Source organism: Bombina bombina, chromosome 12, assembly GCF_027579735.1.
Source record: "Bombina bombina isolate aBomBom1 chromosome 12, aBomBom1.pri, whole genome shotgun sequence".
NCBI lineage: Eukaryota > Metazoa > Chordata > Amphibia > Anura > Bombinatoridae > Bombina > Bombina bombina.
The window spans coordinates 4,885,947-4,908,106 of NC_069510.1; the positions used below are offsets into that span (position 1 = coordinate 4,885,947).

Consider the following 22,160-nt stretch of genomic DNA (forward strand, 5'->3'; position numbering starts at 1 on the left):
TCACTAGACGTTAGTAACAAGAGGATCAGACAAGTCTGGGGTAATGATTGTCTGTTAGCACAAGGGTTAATGTGACATCACTAGATGTTAGTAACGAGGATCAGATGAGTCTGGGGTAATGATTGTCTGTTAGCACAAGGGTTAACGTGACATCACTAGACGTTAGTAACAAGAGGGTCAGACGAGTCTGGGGTAATGATTATCTGTTAGCACATGGGTTAATGTGACATCACTAGACGTTAGTAACAAGAGGGTCAGACAAGTCTGGGGTAATGATTATCTGTTAGCACAAGGGTTAATGTGACATCACTAGACGTTAGTAACGAGGATCAGACAAGTCTGGGGTAATGATTGTCTGTTAGCACAAGGGTTAATGTGACATCACTAGACGTTAGTAACAAGAGGGTCAGACAAGTCTGGGGTAATGATTATCTGTTAGCACAAGGGTTAATGTGACATCACTAGACGTTAGTAACAAGAGGGTCAGACAAGTCTGGAGTAATGATTATCTGTTAGCACAAGGGTTAATGTGACATCACTAGACGTTAGTAACAAGAGGGTCAGACAAGTCTGGGGTAATGATTGTCTGTTAGTACAAGGGTTAACGTGACATCACTAGAGACGTTAGTAACAAGAGGGTCAGACGAGTCTGGGGTAATGATTATCTGTTAGCACAAGGGTTACCGTGACATCACTAGACGTTAGTAACAAGAGGGTCAGACGAGTCTGGGGTAATGATTATCTGTTAGCACAAGGGTTAACGTGACATTACTAGAGACGTTAGTAACGAGGATCAGATGAGTCTGGGGTAATGATGGTCTGTTAGCACATGGGTTAATGTGACATCACTAGACGTTAGTAACAAGAGGATCAGACAAGTCTGGGGTAATGATTATCTGTTAGCACAAGGGTTAATGTGACATCACTAGACGTTAGTAACAAGAGGATCAGACAAGTCTGGGGTAATGATTGTCTGTTAGCACAAGGGTTAATGTGACATCACTAGACGTTAGTAACAAGAGGATCAGACAAGTCTGGGGTAATGATTGTCTGTTAGCACAAGGGTTAATGTGACATCACTAGACGTTAGTAACAAGAGGATCAGACAAGTCTGGGGTAATGATTGTCTGTTAGCACAAGGGTTAACGTGACATCACTAGAGACGTTAGTAACAAGAGGGTCAGACAAGTCTGGTGTAATGATTGTCTGTTAGCACAAGGGTTAACGTGACATCACTAGACGTTAGTAACAAGAGGGTCAGACAAGTCTGGGGTAATGATTATCTGTTAGCACAAGGGTTAATGTGACATCACTAGACGTTAGTAACAAGAGGGTCAGACAAGTCTGGAGTAATGATTATCTGTTAGCACAAGGGTTAATGTGACATCACTAGACGTTAGTAACAAGAGGATCAGACAAGTCTGGGGTAATGATGGTCTGTTAGCACAAGGGTTAATGTGACATCACTAGATGTTAGTAACAAGAGGATCAGACAAGTCTGGGGTAATGATTATCTGTTAGCACAAGGGTTAATGTGACATCACTAGACGTTAGTAACAAGAGGATCAGACGAGTCTTGGGGTAATGATTGTCTGTTAGCACAAGGGTTAACGTGACATCACTAGAGACGTTAGTAACTAGAGGATCAGATGAGTCTGGGGTAATGATTGTCTGTTAGCACAAGGGTTACCGTGACATTACTAGAGACGTTAGTAACAAGAGGATCAGACGAGTCTGGGGTAATGATTATCTGTTAGCACAAGGGTTACCGTGACATTACTAGTCGTTAGTAACAAGAGGATCAGACAAGTCTGGGGTAATGATTATCTGTTAGCACAAGGGTTACCGTGACATTACTAGTCGTTAGTAACAAGAGGATCAGACAAGTCTGGGGTAATGATTATCTGTTAGCACAAGGGTTACCGTGACATTACTAGACGTAAGTAACAAGAGGATCAGACAAGTCTGGGGTAATGATTATCTATTAGCACAAGGGTTACCGTGACATTGCTAGAGACGTTAGTAACAAGAGGATCAGACAAGTCTGGGGTAATGATTATCTGTTAGCACAAGGGTTACCGTGACATTACTAGACGTTAGTAACAAGAGGATCAGACAAGTCTGGGGTAATGATTATCTGTTAGCACAAGGGTTACCGTGACATTACTAGACGTTAGTAACAAGAGGATCAGACAAGTCTGGGGTAATGATTGTCTGTTAGCACAAGGGTTACCGTGACATTACTAGACGTTAGAAACAAGAGGATCAGACGAGTCTGGGGTAATGATTGTCTGTTAGCACAAGGGTTACCGTGACATTACTAGACGTTAGTAACAAGAGGATCAGACAAGTCTGGGGTAATGATTGTCTGTTAGCACAAGGGTTACCGTGACATTACTAGACGTTAGTAACTAGAGGATCAGACAAGTCTAGGGTAATGATTGTCTGTTAGCACAAGGGTTAATGTGACATCACTAGACGTTAGTAACTAGAGGATCAGACAAGTCTGGGGTAATGATTGTCTGTTAGCACAAGGGTTAATGTGACATCACTAGACATTAGTTACTAGAGGATCAGACGAGTCTGGGGTATTGATTGTCTGTTAGCACAAGGGTTAACGTGACATCACTAGAGACGTTAGTTACAAGAGGATCAGACGAGTCTGGGGTAATGATTGTCTGTTAGCACAAGGGTTACCGTGACATTACTAGATGTTAGTAACGAGGCTCAGACAAGTCTGGGGTAATGATTATCTGTTAGCACAAGGGTTACCGTGACATTACTAGACGTTAGTAACAAGAGGATCAGACAAGTCTGGGGTAATGATTATCTGTTAGCACAAGGGTTAACGTGACATCACTAGACGTTAGTAACAAGAGGATCAGACAAGTCTGGGGTAATGATTGTCTGTTAGCACAAGGGTTAATGTGACATCACTAGAGACGTTAGTAACAAGAGGGTCAGACAAGTCTGGGGTAATGATTATCTGTTAGCACAAGGGTTAACGTGACATCACTAGATGTTAGTAACAAGAGGATCAGACGAGTCTGGGGTAATGATTATCTGTTAGCATAAGGGTTAACGTGACATCACTAGATGTTAGTAACAGGAGGATCAGACAAGTCTGGGGTAATGATTGTCTGTTAGCACAAGGGTTAACGTGACATCACTAGACGTTAGTAACAAGAGGGTCAGACAAGTCTGGGGTAATGATTGTCTGTTAGCACAAGGGTTAATGTGACATCACTAGATGTTAGTAACGAGGATCAGATGAGTCTGGGGTAATGGTCTGTTAGCACAAGGGTTAACGTGACATCACTAGACGTTAGTAACAAGAGGGTCAGACAAGTCTGGGGTAATGATTGTCTGTTAGCACAAGGGTTAATGTGACATCACTAGACGTTAGTAATGAGGATCAGATGAGTCTGGGGTAATGGTCTGTTAGCACAAGGGTTAACGTGACATCACTAGACGTTAGTAACAAGAGGGTCAGACAAGTCTGGGGTAATGATTGTCTGTTAGCACAAGGGTTACCGTGACATCACTAGAGACATTAGTAACAAGGATCAGACGAGTCTGGGGTAATGATTGTCTGTTAGGACAAGGGTTACCGTGACATCACTAGACGTTAGTAACGAGGATCAGATGAGTCTGGGGTAATGGTCTGTTAGCACAAGGGTTAACGTGACATCACTAGACGTTAGTAACAAGAGGGTCAGACAAGTCTGGGGTAATGATTGTCTGTTAGCACAAGGGTTACCGTGACATCACTAGACGTTAGTAACAAGAGGATCAGACGAGTCTGGGGTAATGATTGTCTGTTAGGACAAGGGTTACCGTGACATCACTAGACGTTAGTAACAAGAGGATCAGACGAGTCTGGGGTAATGATTGTCTGTTAGGACAAGGGTTACCGTGACATCCCTAGACGTTAATAACGAGGATCAGACAAGTCTGGTGTAATGATTGTCTGTTAGCACAAGGGTTAACGTGACATCACTAGACGTTAGTAACAAGAGGATCAGACGAGTCTGGGGTAATGATTGTCTGTTAGCACAAGGGTTAACGTGACATCACTAGAGACGTTAGTAACAAGAGGATCAGACGAGTCTGTGGTAATGATTGTCTGTTAGGACAAGGGTTACCGTGACATCACTAGACGTTAGTAACGAGGATCAGATGAGTCTGGGGTAATGGTCTGTTAGCACAAGGGTTAAAGTGACATCACTAGACGTTAGTAACGAGGATCAGATGAGTCTGGGGTAATGGTCTGTTAGCACAAGGGTTAACGTGACATCACTAGACGTTAGTAACAAGAGGGTCAGACAAGTCTGGGGTAATGATTATCTGTTAGCACAAGGGTTACCGTGACATTACTAGACGTTAGTAACAAGAGGATCAGACAAGTCTGGGGTAATGATTATCTGTTAGCACAAGGGTTACCGTGACATCACTAGATGTTAGTAACAGGAGGATCAGACAAGTCTGGGGTAATGATTGTCTGTTAGCACAAGGGTTAACGTGACATCACTAGATGTTAGTAACAAGAGGATCAGACGAGTCTGGGGTAATGGTCTGTTAGCACAAGGGTTAATGTGACATCACTAGACGTTAGTAACAGGAGGATCAGACGAGTCTGGGGTAATGATTATCTGTTAGCACAAGGGTTAACGTGACATCACTAGATGTTAGTAACAAGAGGATCAGACGAGTCTGGGGTAATGATTATCTGTTAGCACAAGGGTTAACGTGACATCACTAGATGTTAGTAACAGGAGGATCAGACAAGTCTGGGGTAATGATTGTCTGTTAGCACAAGGGTTAACGTGACATCACTAGATGTTAGTAACAAGAGGATCAGACGAGTCTGGGGTAATGATTATCTGTTAGCACAAGGGTTAACGTGACATCACTAGATGTTAGTAACAGGAGGATCAGACAAGTCTGGGGTAATGATTATCTGTTAGCACAAGGGTTAACGTGACATCACTAGATGTTAGTAACAGGAGGATCAGACAAGTCTGGGGTAATGATTGTCTGTTAGCACAAGGGTTAACGTGACATCACTAGATGTTAGTAACAGGAGGATCAGACAAGTCTGGGGTAATGATTGTCTGTTAGCACAAGGATTAATGTGACATCACTAGACGTTAGTAACGAGGATCAGATGAGTCTGGGGTAATGGTCTGTTAGCACAAGGGTTAACGTGACATCACCAGACGTTAGTAACAAGAGGGTCAGACAAGTCTGGGGTAATGATTGTCTGTTAGCACAAGGGTTAACGTGACATCACTAGACGTTAGTAACAAGAGGGTCAGACAAGTCTGGGTTAATGATTGTCTGTTAGGACAAGGGTTACCGTGACATCACTAGAGACGTTAGTAACGAGGATCAGACGAGTCTGGGGTAATGATTGTCTGTTAGGACAAGGGTTACCGTGACATCACTAGACGTTAGTAACGAGGATCAGATGAGTCTGGGGTAATGGTCTGTTAGCACAAGGGTTAACATGACATCACTAGACGTTAGTAACGAGGATCAGATGAGTCTGGGGTAATGATGGTCTGTTAGCACAAGGGTTAACGTGACATCACTAGACGTTAGTAACAAGAGGATCAGACGAGTCTGGGGTAATGATTGTCTGTTAGGACAAGGGTTACCGTGACATCCCTAGACGTTAGTAACGAGGATCAGACAAGTCTGGTGTAATGATTGTCTGTTAGCACAAGGGTTACCGTGACATTACTAGACGTTAGTAACAAGAGGGTCAGACGAGTCTGGGGTAATGATTGTCTGTTAGGACAAGGGTTACCGTGACATCACTAGACGTTAGTAACAAGAGGGTCAGACGAGTCTGGGGTAATGATTGTCTGTTAGGACAAGGGTTACCGTGACATCACTAGACGTTAGTAACGAGGATCAGACAAGTCTGGTGTAATGATTGTCTGTTAGCACAAGGGTTAACGTGACATCACTAGACGTTAGTAACAAGAGGATCAGACGAGTCTGGGGTAATGATTGTCTGTTAGCACAAGGGTTAACGTGACATCACTAGAGACGTTAGTAACAAGAGGATCAGACGAGTCTGGGGTAATGATGGTCTGTTAGCACAAGGGTTACCGTGACATCACTAGACGTTAGTAACAAGAGGGTCAGACAAGTCTGGGGTAATGATTGTCTGTTAGCACAAGGGTTAATGTGACATCACTAGACGTTAGTAACGAGGATCAGATGAGTCTGGGGTAATGGTCTGTTAGCACAAGGGTTAACGTGACATCACTAGACGTTAGTAACAAGAGGGTCAGACAAGTCTGGGGTAATGATTGTCTAGTGATGTCACGGTAACCCTTGTGCTAACAGAGACGTTAGTAACGAGGATCAGACGAGTCTGGGGTAATGATCTGTTAGCACAAGGGTTAACGTGACATCACTAGACGTTAGTAACGAGGATCAGACAAATCTGGGGTAATGATGGTCTGTTAGCACAAGGGTTACCGTGACATCACTAGAGACGTTAGTAACGAGGATCAGACAAGTCTGGGGTAATGATTGTCTGTTAGGACAAGGGTTACCGTGACATCACTAGACGTTAGTAACAAGAGGATCAGACGAGTCTGGGGTAATGATTGTCTGTTAGCACAAGGGTTAACGTGACATCACTAGAGACGTTAGTAACGAGGATCAGATGAGTCTGGGGTAATGATTGTCTGTTAGCACAAGGGTTAATGTGACATCACTAGACGTTAGTAACAAGAGGATCAGACGAGTCTGGGGTAATGATTGTCTGTTAGGACAAGGGTTACCGTGACATCACTAGACGTTAGTAACAAGAGGGTCAGACGAGTCTGGGGTAATGATTGTCTGTTAGGACAAGGGTTACCGTGACATCACTAGACGTTAGTAACGAGGATCAGACAAGTCTGGTGTATTGATTGTCTGTTAGCACAAGGGTTAACGTGACATCACTAGACGTTAGTAACAAGAGGATCAGACGAGTCTGGGGTAATGATTGTCTGTTAGCACAAGGGTTAACGTGACATCACTAGAGACGTTAGTAACAAGAGGATCAGGCGAGTCTGGGGTAATGATTGTCTGTTAGCACAAGGGTTACCGTGACATCACTAGACGTTAGTAACAAGGATCAGACGAGTCTGGGGTAATGATGGTCTGTTAGCACAAGGGTTAACGTGACATTACTAGACGATAGTAACGAGGATCAGACAAGTCTGGTGTAATGATTGTCTGTTAGCACAAGGGTTAATGTGACATCACTAGACGTTAGTAACAAGAGGATCAGACGAGTCTGGGTTAATGATTGTCTGTTAGCACAAGGGTTACCGTGACAGCACTAGATGTTAGTAACAAGAGGATCAGACGAGTCTGGGGTAATGATGGTCTCTTAGCACAAGGGTTAACGTGACATCACTAGAGACGTTAGTAACGAGGATCAGATGAGTCTGGGGTAATGATGGTCTGTTAGCACAAGGGTTAACGTGACATCACTAGAGACGTTAGTAACAAGAGGATCAGACGAGTCTGGGGTAATGATGGTCTGTTAGCACAAGGGTTACCGTGACATCACTAGACGTTAGTAACAAGAGGGTCAGACAAGTCTGGGGTAATGATTGTCTTTTAGCACAAGGGTTAATGTGACATCACTAGACGTTAGTAACGAGGATCAGATGAGTCTGGGGTAATGGTCTGTTAGCACAAGGGTTAACGTGACATCACTAGACGTTAGTAACAAGAGGGTCAGACAAGTCTGGGGTAATGATTGTCTGTTAGCACAAGGGTTACCGTGACATCACTAGAGACGTTAGTAACGAGGATCAGACGAGTCTGGGGTAATGGTCTGTTAGCACAAGGGTTAACGTGACATCACTAGACGTTAGTAACGAGGATCAGACAAGTCTGGGGTAATGATGGTCTGTTAGCACAAGGGTTACCGTGACATCACTAGAGACGTTAGTAACGAGGATCAGACGAGTCTGGGGTAATAATTGTCTGTTAGGACAAGGGTTACCGTGACATCACTAGACGTTAGTAACAAGAGGATCAGACGAGTCTGGGGTAATGATTGTCTGTTAGCACAAGGGTTAACGTGACATCACTAGAGACGTTAGTAACGAGGATCAGATGAGTCTGGGGTAATGATTGTCTGTTAGCACAAGGGTTAATGTGACATCACTAGACGTTAGTAACAAGAGGATCAGACGAGTCTGGGGTAATGATTGTCTGTTAGGACAAGGGTTACCGTGACATCACTAGACGTTAGTAGCAAGAGGGTCAGACGAGTCTGGGGTAATGATTGTCTGTTAGGACAAGGGTTACCGTGACATCACTAGACGTTAGTAACGAGGATCAAACAAATCTGGTGTAATGATTGTCTGTTAGCACAAGGGTTAACGTGACATCACTAGACGTTAGTAACAAGAGGATCAGACGAGTCTGGGGTAATGATTGTCTGTTAGCACAAGGGTTAACGTGACATCACTAGAGACGTTAGTAACAAGAGGATCAGACGAGTCTGGGGTAATGATGGTCTGTTAGCACAAGGGTTACCGTGACATCACTAGACGTTAGTAACAAGGATCAGACGAGTCTGGGGTAATGATTGTCTGTTAGCACAAGGGTTAACGTGACATTACTAGACGATAGTAACGAGGATCAGACAAGTCTGGTGTAATGATTGTCTGTTAGCACAAGGGTTAATGTGACATCACTAGACGTTAGTAACAAGAGGATCAGACAAGTCTGGGGTAATGATTGTCTGTTAGCACAAGGGTTACCGTGACATCACTAGATGTTAGTAACAAGAGGATCAGACGAGTCTGGGGTAATGATGGTCTGTTAGCACAAGGGTTAACGTGACATCACTAGAGACGTTAGTAACGAGGATCAGATGAGTCTGGGGTAATGATGGTCTGTTAGCACAAGGGTTAACGTGACATCACTAGACGTTAGTAACGAGGATCAGATGAGTCTGGGGTAATGATGGTCTGTTAGCACAAGGGTTAACGTGACATCACTAGAGACGTTAGTAACGAGGATCAGATGAGTCTGGGGTAATGATGGTCTGTTAGCACAAGGGTTAATGTGACATCACTAGACGTTAGTAACGAGGATCAGACGAGTCTGGGGTAATGATGGTCTGTTAGCACAAGGGTTACCGTGACATCACTAGACGTTAGTAACAAGAGGATCAGACGAGTCTGGGGTAGTGATTGTCTGTTAGCACAAGGGTTAACGTGACATCCCTAGAGACGTTAGTAACAAGAGGATCAGACGAGTCTGGGGTAATGATGGTCTGTTAGCACAAGGGTTACCGTGACATCACTAGATGTTAGTAACAAGAGGATCAGACGAGTCTGGGGTAATGATGGTCTGTTAGCACAAGGGTTAACGTGACATCACTAGACGTTAGTAACGAGGATCAGATGAGTCTGGGGTAATGATGGTCTGTTAGCACAAGGGTTAGCGTGACATCACTAGACGTTAGTAACAAGAGGGTCAGACGAGTCTGGGGTAATGATTGTCTGTTAGCACAAGGGTTAACGTGACATCCCTAGAGACGTTAGTAACAAGAGGATCAGACGAGTCTGGGGTAATGATGGTCTGTTAGCACAAGGGTTACCGTGACATCACTAGATGTTAGTAACAAGAGGATCAGACGAGTCTGGGGTAATGATGGTCTGTTAGCACAAGGGTTACCGTGACATCACTAGATGTTAGTAACAAGAGGATCAGACGAGTCTGGGGTAATGATGGTCTGTTAGCACAAGGGTTAACGTGACATCACTAGACGTTAGTAACGAGGATCAGATGAGTCTGGGGTAATGATGGTCTGTTAGCACAAGGGTTAACGTGACATCACTAGACGTTAGTAACGAGGATCAGATGAGTCTGGGGTAATGATGGTCTGTTAGCACAAGGGTTAACGTGACATCACTAGACGTTAGTAACGAGGATCAGACGAGTCTGGGGTAATGATGGTCTGTTAGCACAAGGGTTAACGTGACATCACTAGACGTTAGTAACAAGAAGATCAGACGAGTCTGGGGTAATGATTGTCTGTTAGCACAAGGGTTAACGTGACATCACTAGACGTTAGTAACGAGGATCAGATGAGTCTGGGGTAATGATGGTCTGTTAGCACAAGGGTTAACGTGACATCACTAGAGACGTTAGTAACGAGGATCAGACAAGTCTGGGGTAATGATGGTCTGTTAGCACAAGGGTTAACGTGACATCACTAGAGACGTTAGTAACGAGGATCAGACAAGTCTGGGGTAATGATGGTCTGTTAGCACAAGGGTTAACGTGACATCACTAGACGTTAGTAACGAGGATCAGATGAGTCTGGGGTAATGATGGTCTGTTAGCACAAGGGTTAACGTGACATCACTAGAGACGTTAGTAACGAGGATCAGACAAGTCTGGGGTAATGATGGTCTGTTAGCACAAGGGTTAACGTGACATCACTAGAGACGTTAGTAACGAGGATCAGATGAGTCTGGGGTAATGATGGTCTGTTAGCACAAGGGTTAACGTGACATCACTAGAGACGTTAGTAACGAGGATCAGATGAGTCTGGGGTAATGATGGTCTGTTAGCACAAGGGTTAACGTGACATCACTAGACGTTAGTAACGAGGATCAGATGAGTCTGGGGTAATGATGGTCTGTTAGCACAAGGGTTAACGTGACATCACTAGAGACGTTAGTAACGAGGATCAGACAAGTCTGGGGTAATGATGGTCTGTTAGCACAAGGGTTAACGTGACATCACTAGAGACGTTAGTAACGAGGATCAGATGAGTCTGGGGTAATGATGGTCTGTTAGCACAAGGGTTAACGTGACATCACTAGAGACGTTAGTAACGAGGATCAGATGAGTCTGGGGTAATGATGGTCTGTTAGCACAAGGGTTAACGTGACATCACTAGACGTTAGTAACGAGGATCAGATGAGTCTGGGGTAATGATGGTCTGTTAGCACAAGGGTTAACGTGACATCACTAGACGTTAGTAACGAGGATCAGATGAGTCTGGGGTAATGATGGTCTGTTAGCACAAGGGTTAACGTGATATCACTAGACGTTAGTAACGAGGATCAGATGAGTCTGGGGTAATGATGGTCTGTTAGCACAAGGGTTAACGTGACATCACTAGACGTTAGTAACGAGGATCAGATGAGTCTGGGGTAATGATGGTCTGTTAGCACAAGGGTTAACGTTACATCATGTTCAGCACAGGATTTATTAGTGTAAAAGCCCAATACACAAGTATCAGTGCGAATCCAGCAGCCATATTCAGCATTTGTTTCAATAAGAGTTTCTTGCACTTCCCTAATAAATACATTTGTGCTAGTCTCAGGCTAACCCTTGTTATCTAGTCGTTATTTAGTGTGTAATGCCCTTTTATTACTGATGCCTGGAGCACATTAAAAGAAACATAATATTTAGTACGTCTGTAATTATAGGTACAAAGCGTCTGAGTTTTCTAGCTCCGGTCATGCAGTGATGGAGATCAGTTTGGTTTCAGGGCTGGAGGTGGATGAACAGGAATTGGCTTCGGTAAATATCGGGGTAATGGTACACGGGAAGAAAGAAAATATATGATATGCACAAAAAAGCTGTAATTAAACTGCTTCATGCCCGCAAATTATAGCTGAAAAGACGTTACATAACAGATACTGCAGTATTACTGCTCACTGGCCAATGGGAACAACTCCACTGGTCACATGCAGTAAACAAAATGTAGGTTCATTTGACACTAACTCAACTGACATGAACAAAGGATACCAAGGAAACTAAGCACCTTTGATTATAGAAGTACATTAGAAAGTTATTTAAAATCGTATGTTCTATGTGAATCACCAAAGATAAAAATGTGGGTTTCATGTGCGTTTAATGACACGTTTACAGACCATTATTCAGCTTGTAGGACTTGATAAACCCCATGCAGTGCAAATTATTAGCGAGTGCGCTAAACGCTTAGAGTGGAGCAATGATTTTGCATATGGGCAATATACATTATCCCACCATATGGAAGCAACATCACCAAACAGGTGCAAACACTACTGCTCCATCACTTAAATAATAAGCACAGTGATAACCCAACAAACACACTCGCTATACTGATAATGCTGTTCAATTCAATGAAATCTCTATTAGTATTATCATTAATTTGTATATTGCCACCAAATTCTGTAGCACTGTGGTTTTAGAACAGGTTTATTGTACATCACAACTAGTACAAGGGATATTACAGCTCTGTTGTAAGGTGTCAAGGTGATGCCTTTAGTGGACTCTCACCAGTAGGAAAGAAAGGACTCTATGGGGTAATTATAAATGATGCATTTTATATATTGATATATGTATGTCCCTTTAGGATGCACCATGCTCAGATTTAGAAGATACAGCTTGTTTAATTGCACTTGATTTTAGTCTGTGGATATGCTAGTTATTTTGTGTTATACGGTTCTGCTACTATGTGTTTATTTGCAGCTCGTGACGAGAGTAGATCAGTATGTAACAGACTACAGCATTAAAGACGGGCGCGTCATTCTTCATTTTGACTCGGTAAGACATTCTTGGCAAGGGGCTAATACAATAACAACAAGAGCGCTCTGTTACTGACATTTTTTTTGTCTTTAGATTCCATCAGATGAATTTGTCTGTGTTATGTTCCCTGTCATGGAACTCTATAAAGTTGAGAGACTAAGTCCAGCAACCTTCTCGGTTTATGAATTCCATGCGCCAGGTATAATCTTGTGTCATGACATTATTTTCTCTTTTTCCTGCCAAAAACAAATTGGTCTCATTTTTATGGCACCGTAATACCAAGGGCCTTCAGTCAGTAGCTTTATTTTACTCACCTATGTGTCTATCCCTGGGATTAAAGGTATAGGGGCCGATTTATCAATGTCTGGCGGACATGATCCGCTGTAGCATATCATGTCTGCCAGACATCACCGAATGCCAACAGCGTACGCTCTCAGCATTTAACATTGCACAAGCAGTTCTTGGGAACTGCTTGTGCAATGCCGCCCCTGTAGATTCGCGACCATTAGCAGGGGGTGTCAATCGACCCGATCATACACGATCAGGCGGATTGCTGTCCGCCGCCTCAGAGCTGGCGCACGAGTTAAGGAGCATCGGTCTTAAGACTGCTACTTCTTAATTCCTGATTCCGGCGACCCTGAAGGCTTGCGCGGAATTAGAAGCATTAGGGCCGATTAACTGCTTGGTAAATCAGCCCCAATGTCTAGTCAAAATCATACTTTCATAATTCAAATAGAGCAGCCATTTTAAGCAACTTTCTAATTTATTCCTATTATTAATTGTTCTTCCTTCTCTTGGTATCTTTATTTTAAAAAGCAGGAAAGTAAGCTTAAGAGCCGGTCCATTTTTGGTTCAGAACCTGGGTAGTGCTTGCTTATTGGTGGCTACATTTAGACACCAATCAGCAAGCGCTACCCAGGTGCTGAACCAAAAATGTGCTGGCTCCTAAGCTTATATTCCTGCTTTTAAAAATAGATATTAAGAGAACCAAGAAAAATTAATAATAGGAGTAGATTAGAAAGTTGCTTAAAAGTGCGGTAACTAAACACAACTATACTGCGGTAACTAAATACAACTATACTGCGGTAACTAAACACAACTGTACTGCGGTAACTAAACACAACTATACTGCAGTAACTAAACACAACTGTACTGCGGTAACTAAACACAACTATACTGCGGTAACTAAACACAACTATACTGCAGTAACTAAACACAACTATACTGCGGTAACTAAACACAACTATACTGCGGTAACTAAACACAACTATACTGCAGTAACTAAACACAACTATACTGCGGTAACTAAACACAACTGTACTGCGGTAACTAAACACAACTATACTGCGGTAACTAAACACAACTATACTGCAGTAACTAAACACAACTGTACTGCGGTAACTAAACACAACTATACTGCGGTAACTAAACACAACTATACTGCGGTAACTAAACACAACTATACTGCAGTAACTAAACACAACTGTACTGCGGTAACTAAACGCAACTATACTGCAGTAACTAAACACAACTATACTGCGGTAACTAAACACAACTATACTGCGGTAACTAAACACAACTGTACTGCGGTAACTAAACACAACTGTACTGCGGTAACTAAACACAACTATACTGCGGTAACTAAACACAACTATACTGCGGTAACTAAACACAACTATACTGCAGTAACTAAACACAACTGTACTGCGGTAACTAAACACAACTATACTGCAGTAACTAAACACAACTATACTGCGGTAACTAAACACAACTATACTGCGGTAACTAAACACAACTATACTGCAGTAATTAAACACAACTGTACTGCGGTAACTAAACACAACTATACTGCAGTAACTAAACACAACTGTACTGCAGTAACTAAACACAACTATACTGCAGTAACTAAACACAACTGTACTGCGGTAACTAAACACAACTATACTGCAGTAACTAAACACAACTATACTGCAGTAACTAAACACAACTATACTGCGGTGACTAAACACAACTATACTGTGGTAACTAAACACAACTATACTGTGGTAACTAAACACAACTATACTGCAGTAACTAAACACAACTATACTGCGGTAACTAAACACAACTATACTGCGGTAACTAAACACAACTATACTGCAGTAACTAAACACAACTGTACTGCGGTAACTAAACACAACTATACTGCGGTAACTAAACACAACTATACTGCAGTAACTAAACACAACTGTACTGCGGTAACTAAACACAACTATACTGCAGTAACTAAACACAACTATACGGCAGTAACTAAACACAACTGTACTGCGGTAACTAAACACAACTGTACTGCGGTAACTAAACACAACTATACTGCGGTAACTAAACACAACTGTACTGCGGTAACTAAACACAACTATACTGCGGTAACTAAACACAACTATACTGCAGTAACTAAACACAACTATACTGCAGTAACTAAACACAACTATACTGCAGTAACTAAACACAACTGTACTGCGGTAACTAAACACAACTATACTGCGGTAACTAAACACAACTATACTGCGGTAACTAAACACAACTATACTGCAGTAACTAAACACAACTGTACTGCGGTAACTAAACACAACTGTACTGCGGTAACTAAACATGAGAGAAAGAAGTACCATAAGGAGCACGCACTTACAAATACTAGGTTGGTAAAGTTACAGCTATATAAAAATGTAAAATTGGTAAATAACGGAGATATACCAACAACACAAACATAAAAGGATAAAAATGTAGGGCCCGTGTGAAGACCGCTGCTCCATAACTCTGCCTGCTCTGAGCAGGCGGACAGGAATCGCCACAATTCAACCTGATCGAGTATGATCGGGTTGATTGACACCTCCCTGCTGGCGGCCGATTGGCCGCGAGTCTGCAGGGGGCGGCGTTGCACCCGCAGCTCTTGTGAACTGCTGGTGCAATGCTGAATACGGAGAGCACATTGTTCTCCGCATTCAGCGAGGTCTTGCGGACCTGTTCCGCACTGTCGGATCAGGTCCGCAAGACCTTTGATACATAGGCCTCCATATGTGGAACAATTTTCATACATATATATAACTACAGCTCACATCAGGTTACATTCGCCTCATGTGCATTTCGCCTCAGCTTTTTCAAAGGCGCCTTTGAAAAAGCTGAAGCGAAATGCGCATCAGGTGAATGTAACCTGATGTGAGCTGTAGTTATATATGTATGAAAATTGTTCCACATATGATCTATTTAAGACCATGGGGTATATTTTTTATATATTTTTTGATACGATGTGGAGTATAATGTCCGCTGCACATCGATAAATGCCGATGGGTGTCAATCAACCCGATCGTATTAGATCGGGATGAAATCTGTCCGTGGCCTCAGAGCAGGCGAACAAGTTATGGAGCAGCGGTCTTTAGACAGCTGCTTCATAACTTCTGTTTCTGGCAAGCTTGAAGGCTCGCGCAGAAACAGGGGCATCCAGCTCCATACGGCCCGCATATGTTAAGATAACCATTCTGTGCGCGAGTGCTTCTTTCTCACTTGACATACTGATTCATTTACTGGCACTGCGCACCCTCTACATACCCTTGTGTGCATCAGTATTAGTAGCATTGTTTCACACACGTCTCATTAACTAAACAAAAGTATAGACACATTAACAGGTTTTTGTCACAACGACTTGCAGATGATCTTTATTTACTTGTGTTTTTGCACCAGACAAGCGCTGCACAATCTTCTATAACCCATATGAAGACCAAAAACTGGTGCAAGTTTGCACGGGACAAGAATGTAAATGTGTGGAAGGTAAGTGATCTAACACGTTATACACTAGTCATATCTTTATGGTCTGTAACACGTTATACACTAGTCATTTCTTTATAGTCTGTAACACGTTATACACTAGTCATTTCTTTATGGTCTGTAACACATTATACACTAGTCATTTCTTTATGGTCTGTAACACTTTATACACTAGTCATTTCTTTATGGTCTGTAACACATTATACACTAGTCATTTCTTTATGGTCTGTAACACTTTATACACTAGTCATTTCTTTATAGTCTGTAACACGTTATACACTAGTCATTTCTTTATGGTCTGTAACACATTATACACTAGTGATTTCTTTATGGTCTGTAACACGTTATACACTAGTCATTTCTTTATGGTCTGTAACACATTATACACTAGTGATTTCTTTATGGTCTGTAACACGTTATACACTAGTCATTTCTTTATGGTCTGTAACACGTTATACACTAGTCATTTCTTTATGGTCTGTAACACGTTATACACTAGTCATTTCTTTATGGTCTGTAACACGTTATACACTAGTCATTTCTTTATAGTCTGTAACACGTTATACACTAGTCATTTCTTTATGGTCTGTAACACGTTATACACTAGTCATTTCTTTATGGTCTGTAACACGTTATACACTAGTCATTTCTTTATGGTCTTTAACACGTTATACACTAGTCATTTCTTTATAGTCTGTAACACGTTATACACTAGTCATTTCTTTATGGTCTGTAACACATTATACACTAGTCATTTCTTTATGGTCTGTAACACGTTATACACTAGTCATTTCTTTATGGTCTGTAACACGTTATACACTAGTCATCTCTTTATGGTCTGTAACACGTTATACACTAGTCATTTCTTTATGGTCTGTAACACGTTATACACTAGTCATTTCTTTATGGTCTGTAACACGTTATACACTAGTCATTTCTTTATGGTCTGTAACACGTTATACACTAGTCATTTCTTTATGGTCTGTAACACGTTATACACTAGTCATTTCTTTATGGTCTTTAACACGTTATACACTAGTCATTTCTTTATGGTCTGTAACACGTTATACACTAGTCATTTCTTTATGGTCTGTAACACGTTATACACTAGTCATTTCTTTATGGTCTGTAACACGTTATACACTAGTCATTTCTTTATGGTCTGTAACACGTTATACACTAGTCATTTCTTTATAGTCTGTAACACGTTATACACTAGTCATTTCTTTATAGTCTGTAACACGTTATACACTAGTCATTTCTTTATAGTCTGTAACACGTTATACACTAGTCATTTCTTTATGGTCTGTAACACTTTATACACTAGTCATTTCTTTATGGTCTGTAACACGTTATACACTAGTCATTTCTTTATGGTCTGTAACACGTTATACACTAGTCATTTCTTTATAGTCTGTAACACGTTATACACTAGTCATTTCTTTATGGTCTGTAACACATTATACACTAGTCATTTCTTTATGGTCTGTAACACGTTATACACTAGTCATTTCTTTATGGTCTGTAACACGTTATACACTAGTCATTTCTTTATGGTCTGTAACACGTTATACACTAGTCATTTCTTTATGGTCTGTAACACGTTATACACTAGTCATTTCTTTCATGTAATTAGCAAGAGTCCATGAGCTAGTGACGTATGGGATATACATTCCTACCAGGAGGGGCAAAGTTTCCCAAACCTCAAAATGCCTATAAATACACCCCTCACCACAGCCACAATTCAGTTTTACAAACTTTGCCTCCGATGGAGGTGGTGAAGTAAGTTTGTGCTAGATTCTACGTTGATATGCGCTCCGCAACAAGTTGGAGCCCGGTTTTCCTCTCAGCGTGCAGTGAATGTCAGAGGGATGTGAGGAGAGTATTGCCTATTTGAATGCAGTGATCTCCTTCTACGGGGTCTATTTCATAGGTTCTCTGTTATCGGTCGTAGAGATTCATCTCTTACCTCCCTTTTCAGATCGACGATATACTCTTATATATACCATTACCTCTGCTGATTCTCGTTTCAGTACTGGTTTGGCTTTCTACAAACATGTAGATGAGTGTCCTGGGGTAAGTAAATCTTATTTTCTGTGACACTCTAAGCTATGGTTGGGCACTTTGTTTATAAAGTTCTAAATATATGTATTCAAACATTTATTTGCCTTGACTCAGAATGTTCAACTTTCCTTATTTTCAGACAGTCAGTTTCATATTTGGGATAATGCATTTGATTTAATCATTTTTTCTTACCTTCAAAAATTTGACTCTTCCCTGTGGGCTGTTAGGCTTGCGGGGGCTGAAAATGCTTCATTTTATTGCGTCATTCTTGGCGCGGACTTTTTTGGCGCAAAAAAATCTATTTCCGTTTCCGGCGTCATACGTGTCGCCGGAAGTTGCGTCATTTTTTGACATTATTTTGCGCCAAAAATGTCGGCGTTCCGGATGTGGCGTCATTTTTGGCGCCAAAAGCATTTAGGCGCCAAATAATGTGGGCGTCTTATTTGGCGCGAAAAAATATGGGCGTCGCTTTTGTCTCCACATTATTTAAGTCTCATTTTTTATTGCTTCTGGTTGCTAGAAGCTTGTTCTTTGGCATTTTTTCCCATTCCTGAAACTGTCATTTAAGGAATTTGATAAATTTTGCTTTATATATATGTTGTTTTTTCTCTTACATATTGCAAGATGTCTCACGTTGCATCTGAGTCAGAAGATACTACAGGAAAATCGCTGTCTAGTGCTGAATCTACCAAAGCTAAGTGTATCTGCTGTAAACTTTTGGTAGCTATTCCTCCAGCTGTTGTTTGTATTGATTGTCATGACAAACTTGTTAAAGCAGATAATATTTCCTTTAGTAAAGTACCATTGCCTGTTGCAGTTCCTTCAACATCTAAGGTGCAGAATGTTCCTGATAATATAAGAGATTTTGTTTCTGAATCCATAAAGAAGGCTATGTCTGTTATTTCTCCTTCTAGTAAACGTAAAAAATCTTTTAAAACTTCTCTCCCTACAGATGAATTTTTAAATGAACATCATCATTCTGATTCTGATGATTCCTCTGGTTCAGAGGATTCTGTCTCAGAGGTTGATGCTGATAAATCTTCATATTTATTTAAAATGGAATTTATTCGTTCTTTACTTAAAGAAGTACTAATTGCTTTAGAAATAGAGGATTCTGGTCCTCTTGATACTAATTCTAAACGTTTAGATAAGGTATTTAAAGCTCCTGTGGTTATTCCAGAAGTTTTTCCTGTTCCTAATGCTATTTCTGCAGTAATTTCCAAAGAATGGGATAATTTGGGTAATTCATTTACTCCTTCTAAACGTTTTAAGCAATTATATCCTGTGCCGTCTGACAGATTAGAATTTTGGGACAAGATCCCTAAAGTTGATGGGGCTATTTCTACCCTTGCTAAACGTACTACTATTCCTACGTCAGATGGTACTTCGTTTAAGGATCCTCTAGATAGGAAAATTGAATCATTTCTAAGAAAAGCTTATCTGTGTTCAGGTAATCTTCTTAGACCTGCTATATCTTTGGCTGATGTTGCTGCAGCTTCAACTTTTTGGTTGGAAACTTTAGCGCAACAAGTAACACATCGTGATTCTCATGATATTATTATTCTTTTTCAGCATGCTAATAATTTTATCTGTGATGCCATTTTTGATATTATCAGAGTTGATGTCAGGTTTATGTCTCTAGCTATTTTAGCTAGAAGAGCTTTATGGCTTAAAACTTGGAATGCTGATATGGCTTCTAAATCAACTTTACTTTCCATTTCTTTCCAGGGTAACAAATTATTTGGTTCTCAGTTGGATTCCATTATTTCAACTGTTACTGGTGGGAAAGGAACTTTTTTACCACAGGATAAAAAATCTAAAGGTAAAAACAGGGCTAATAATCGTTTTCGTTCCTTTCGTTTCAACAAAGAACAAAAGCCTGATCCTTCATCCTCAGGAGCAGTTTCAGTTTGGAAACCATCTCCAGTCTGGAATAAATCCAAGCCAGCTAGAAAGGCAAAGCCTGCTTCTAAGTCCACATGAAGGTGCGGCCCTCATTCCAGCTCAGCTGGTAGGGGGCAGGTTACGTTTTTTCAAGGAAATTTGGATCAATTCTGTTCACAATCTTTGGATTCAGAGCATTGTTTCAGAAGGGTACAGAATTGGTTTCAAGATGAGACCTCCTGCAAAGAGATTTTTTCTTTCCCGTGTCCCAGTAAATCCAGTAAAAGCTCAAGCATTTCTGAAATGTGTTTCAGATCTAGAGTTGACTGGAGTAATTATGCCAGTTCCAGTTCCGGAACAGGGGATGGGGTTTTATTCAAATCTCTTCATTGTACCAAAGAAGGAGAATTCTTTCAGACCAGTTCTGGATCTAAAAATATTGAATCGTTATGTAAGGATACCAACGTTCAAGATGGTAACTGTAAGGACTATCTTACCTTTTGTTCAGCAAGGGAATTATATGTCCACAATAGATTTACAGGATGCATATCTGCATATTCCGATTCATCCAGATCATTATCAGTTCCTGAGATTCTCTTTTCTGGACAAGCATTACCAGTTTGTGGCTCTGCCGTTTGGCCTAGCTACAGCTCCAAGAATTTTTACAAAGCTTCTCGGTGCCCTTCTGTCTGTAATCAGAGAACAGGGTATTGTGGTATTTCCTTATTTGGACGATATCTTGGTACTTGCTCAGTCTTTACATTTAGCAGAATCTCATACGAATCGACTTGTGTTGTTTCTTCAAGATCATGGTTGGAGGATCAATTTACCAAAAAGTTCTTTGATTCCTCAGACAAGGGTAACCTTTCTGGGTTTCCAGATGGATTCAGTGTCCATGACTCTGTCTTTAACAGACAAGAGACGTCTAAAATTGATTGCAGCTTGTCGAAACCTTCAGTCACAATCATTCCCTTCGGTAGCCTTATGCATGGAAATTCTAGGTCTTATGACTGCTGCATCGGACGCGATCCCCTTTGCTCGTTTTCACATGCGACCTCTTCAGCTCTGTATGCTGAAGCAATGGTGCAAGGATTACACGAAGATATCTCAATTAATATCTTTAAAACCGATTGTTCGACACTCTCTAACATGGTGGACAGATCACCATCGTTTAATTCAGGGGGCTTCTTTTGTGCTTCCGACCTGGACTGTAATTTCAACAGATGCAAGTCTCACAGGTTGGGGAGCTGTGTGGGGATCTCTGACGGCACAAGGAGTTTGGGAATCTCAGGAGGTGAGATTACCGATCAATATTTTGGAACTCCGTGCAATTTTCAGAGCTCTTCAGTTTTGGCCTCTTCTGAAGAGAGAATCGTTCATTTGTTTTCAGACAGACAATGTCACAACTGTGGCATACATCAATCATCAAGGAGGGACTCACAGTCCTCTGGCTATGAAAGAAGTATCTCGAATTTTGGTTTGGGCGGAATCCAGCTCCTGTCTAATCTCTGCGGTTCATATCCCAGGTGTAGACAATTGGGAAGCGGATTATCTCAGTCGCCAAACGTTGCATCCGGGCGAATGGTCTCTTCACCCAGAGGTATTTCTTCAGATTGTTCAAATGTGGGAACTTCCAGAAATAGATCTGATGGCGTCCCATCTAAACAAGAAACTTCCCAGGTATCTGTCCAGATCCCGGGATCCTCAGGCGGAGGCAGTGGATGCATTATCACTTCCTTGGAAGTATCATCCTGCCTATATCTTTCCGCCTCTAGTTCTTCTTCCAAGAGTAATCTCCAAGATTCTGAACGAATGCTCGTTTGTTCTGCTGGTAGCTCCGGCATGGC

General features: G+C 41.4%; 1 protein-coding gene across 1 annotated transcript in view; it reads left to right on the forward strand.

Moving 5' to 3' along the window:
- Positions 1-22,160, forward strand: part of C5 (complement C5) — a gene marked incomplete in the record, with an annotated part of 397,040 nt that overhangs the window by 351,198 nt on the left and 23,682 nt on the right. The window contains 4 exon segments of the mRNA XM_053695931.1: positions 11,481-11,574; positions 12,508-12,582; positions 12,658-12,763; positions 16,282-16,368. Of these exon segments, the coding sequence (XP_053551906.1) occupies positions 11,481-11,574; positions 12,508-12,582; positions 12,658-12,763; positions 16,282-16,368 (362 nt within the window).